Source organism: Orycteropus afer, unplaced genomic scaffold, assembly GCF_000298275.1.
Source record: "Orycteropus afer afer isolate SDZICR_OR568_19922 unplaced genomic scaffold, OryAfe1.0 scaffold00096, whole genome shotgun sequence".
Classification (NCBI taxonomy): Eukaryota; Metazoa; Chordata; class Mammalia; order Tubulidentata; family Orycteropodidae; genus Orycteropus; species Orycteropus afer.
The window spans coordinates 1,373,182-1,376,342 of NW_006921683.1; the positions used below are offsets into that span (position 1 = coordinate 1,373,182).

The following is a 3,161-nucleotide window of genomic DNA, read 5'->3' on the forward strand; positions in this document are numbered from 1 at the left end:
TATATATATATATATTCCATGAGTCTAAAGATATGGTCTGTGTTGATTTCTGCTCATTGTTTTAACACTTTTGGGGGTGTATGTACAGTATAATTTTTTATTGCCCTTAATGATTGTAACTTTGAATTATATAGACCTTTTCTTTTTCCCTGTAGTTAGAGGATCCTGCTATTAGATGGCAAATGGCTCTTTACAAAGACTTACCAAATAGGACTGAAGATACTTCAGATCCAGAGAAGACAGTAGAAAGAGTATTGGATATAGCAAATGTCCTTTTCCATCTTGAACAGGTTAGATTTTGTATGAATTTAATAATACTTGCATTCACCACATAAAATATTTTAAAAGGAGGATGAGTATGGATTTAACTGTGAGCCATAAAAACATATGTTAAGGATGTTTGTTATAAAGAATATGTGAATCAAGAGAGTCTTGTCTAATAAACACAGTTTTTAAGCATATAATTCTTATAGGAATATGTAGTTAATATATTTTGTGAGAGTAAAGCCTTTGTTTTATTTTCCTTTTCAAATTATTTCTAAAACTGTACAGGTTATTAGTATTATGTACTTAATTCTATACTACTATGCCAGAATCAGGAGTTACACTTGATTTCAAATATTTATGCTAGTATCATATTTTAAAAAATAATATTGTGTTTTTGTTGAAAGTGTACACATGAGATTTGGTTCACCTTTCACAATTTCTCTGCAAATTGTTCAGTGACTTTAGTTACATTTTTCACAATCTATCAATAGTCTCTTAATTGCTGTCTGGTTGTTCCAGTTTCCAGTGTTCTAGTTTCCTTCCCCCTTATCTTCTCATCTTTGCTTTAGAGTACAAGCAGTCCCTGGATCACAAACGAGATCTATTTCTAATTGTCTCTTTAAGAATTTGTAGGTAAAGCAGAACAGGTGCATGTGGTTCTTATTTAACTAAAGTGCAAGAAGAAGCTGAAAGCTTGGGTTTCCGAGGCAGTATCACTACGGAAGTAGGACTGCCCAACCTGCCTTCCGAGGAGTGGCTGGTGGGTTTGAACTGCCAGCCTTCTGGTGAGCAGTCAAGTGCCTTAGGCACTGTGCTACCAGAGCTCCTTTTAAAAGTTGTATATACTGCAAATGAAAGTAATTGTGTTGAAGAATTTGTTGTGAGTAGGAGGTTGGTTCAATCATTACAAAACTAAGGCAAATTTACATAACATTAAAAAGCAAGTATATGTTGTCTTCAAGTTGGACTTTCATAATCTAGGGACAGCCTGTAATTGTTGACCTTTTGCTCTCATATAGAAGGCTTTTTAAAATTTTTTTATGCTTGTATCATTTTTTACTACATCTCATAAGATGTTTAATATATTTGTTTTCACTAGTTTAATATGTGACTTATTTTGTCACTTGCTTAGCCTTTTTTATTTTTATTACAGATTTTTCTTTTAGTTAATATACTCCAAGATTAGAACTAAATTACATTTACACAACAGGAGTGCATTGATATTAATATCATGTAAGAAAGTTGTTTTTATAAAATTTCCAGCTATATCCTACTTTATACTACAAAGCACACTGTTTGATTTTCTTATTCATTACATTGACTCAAAAATTTCCAAACCAATAATATTTAAAATATTAAGAATTGATGGATTATATTTTTATATAAGGGATCCTCTGACAAAGGTAAAATATCTGCAGTCAGAGATGTGTTTTTTATTGCTTATGCAGTCCATTCAGGAAAGTCAACACAAGATTTATGTAGCTTACTACTGACAGAGTGATCTGTCCCTGGGCCTGTCTTTATGACAGTACCTGCCTGACACAACTGAGAAGTTATTTTATACTGAACAAAAAAAATAATTAAATGCTCTGTGTCACATAAGTGTTTTGAATAACTTTTTTTAAAGCTCATTATCCCTTTTAACCATATTTGAACATAGTAATGTATCAATACTAAACATTTTGCTTTGAATCCTGTTTTATAGTATCTGGGCAGTTAAATAACATAAGTATATCATCTAATAAGAAGTCCCATAGTGGTACAAATGGTTAAGCACTCAGGTATTAAGTAAAACATTAATGGTTCAAATCTACCCAGAGGTGCCTCAGAAGAAGGACTTTGTGATCTACTTCCAAAAGGTTACAGACTTGAAAACCCTGTGTAGCAGTTCTGCTTTAACACAAATGGGATTGATATGAGTAAGAATCAACTCCATGAAATCTTTTCTTTTTTTTTTTTTGTATCATCTAACACAACATCTTTTTAGGTTACTTCTTGCTTACTTAAATGCCCTTAATAAGTTCTCCAAAACTATGTAATTTATTGGGACACAGGATAAGATTAAACTGCTTAAGAAACATTATAGAGCATTTCAACCTTAATATTTCCCCTTAATAATTCCACAATATTTTATGAAATATTAAATAAATAAGAATGGCCTTCTTTCAACAGATAACAAGACTTAAATTATATACATATTCAAAAAGATTATTAAATGTTAATTAAATTACTATTATGGTGCCAATTCTGGCAGTATTACTCTGCCTGAAATTTTGAATTGTTTCTAATTTTCACCCACATTTCTAGATTTAGTTTAATAGATTTTAGGTATTTTAAATGAGGATCACTGAAATATGATTAAATTCTTATGTTCATAACATATGTTAAGTCATACAGAATGATTTCATTTCTCAAGTAGTGTCTCATAAGTGAGTTTGTTGTACTGTGATGGCATGTATGTTGATATTATGCTGGAAGCTATACCACTAATATTTCAAAAACCAGCAGGAAAGGAATGGTGTCACATTTCATCATCAAAAGAACATATCAAGATCTATTCTGAAGTAGAATATTGTTAGTGATAGGATCATACCCCTACCCTACAAGGAAGACCAGTTAATGCTACTATAATTCAAATTTATGCACCAAACACTAAAGCCGAAGATGAAGAAACTGAAGATTTTAACCAACTTCTGCAGCCTGAAATTGACCAAACATGCAATCAAGATGCATTGATAATTACTGGTGATTGGAAAACAAAACTTGGAAATGAAGAAGTGGTGTTGTTGTTGTTGTTGTTAAGTGCCATCGAGTCGTTTCCGACTCATAGCGACCCCATGCACAGCAGAACGAAACACTGCCCAATCCCACGCCAGCCCCACAATCCCTGCTAT

General features: G+C 32.2%; 1 protein-coding gene across 1 annotated transcript in view; it reads left to right on the forward strand.

The window, feature by feature from the left end:
• The window catches only part of RYR2 (ryanodine receptor 2), a 1,099,979-nt gene that overhangs the window by 955,084 nt on the left and 141,734 nt on the right, over positions 1-3,161 (forward strand). The window contains exon 74 of the mRNA XM_007942720.1: positions 156-290. Within this exon, the coding sequence (XP_007940911.1) occupies positions 156-290 (135 nt within the window). The remainder of the gene's footprint in view (positions 1-155; positions 291-3,161) is intronic.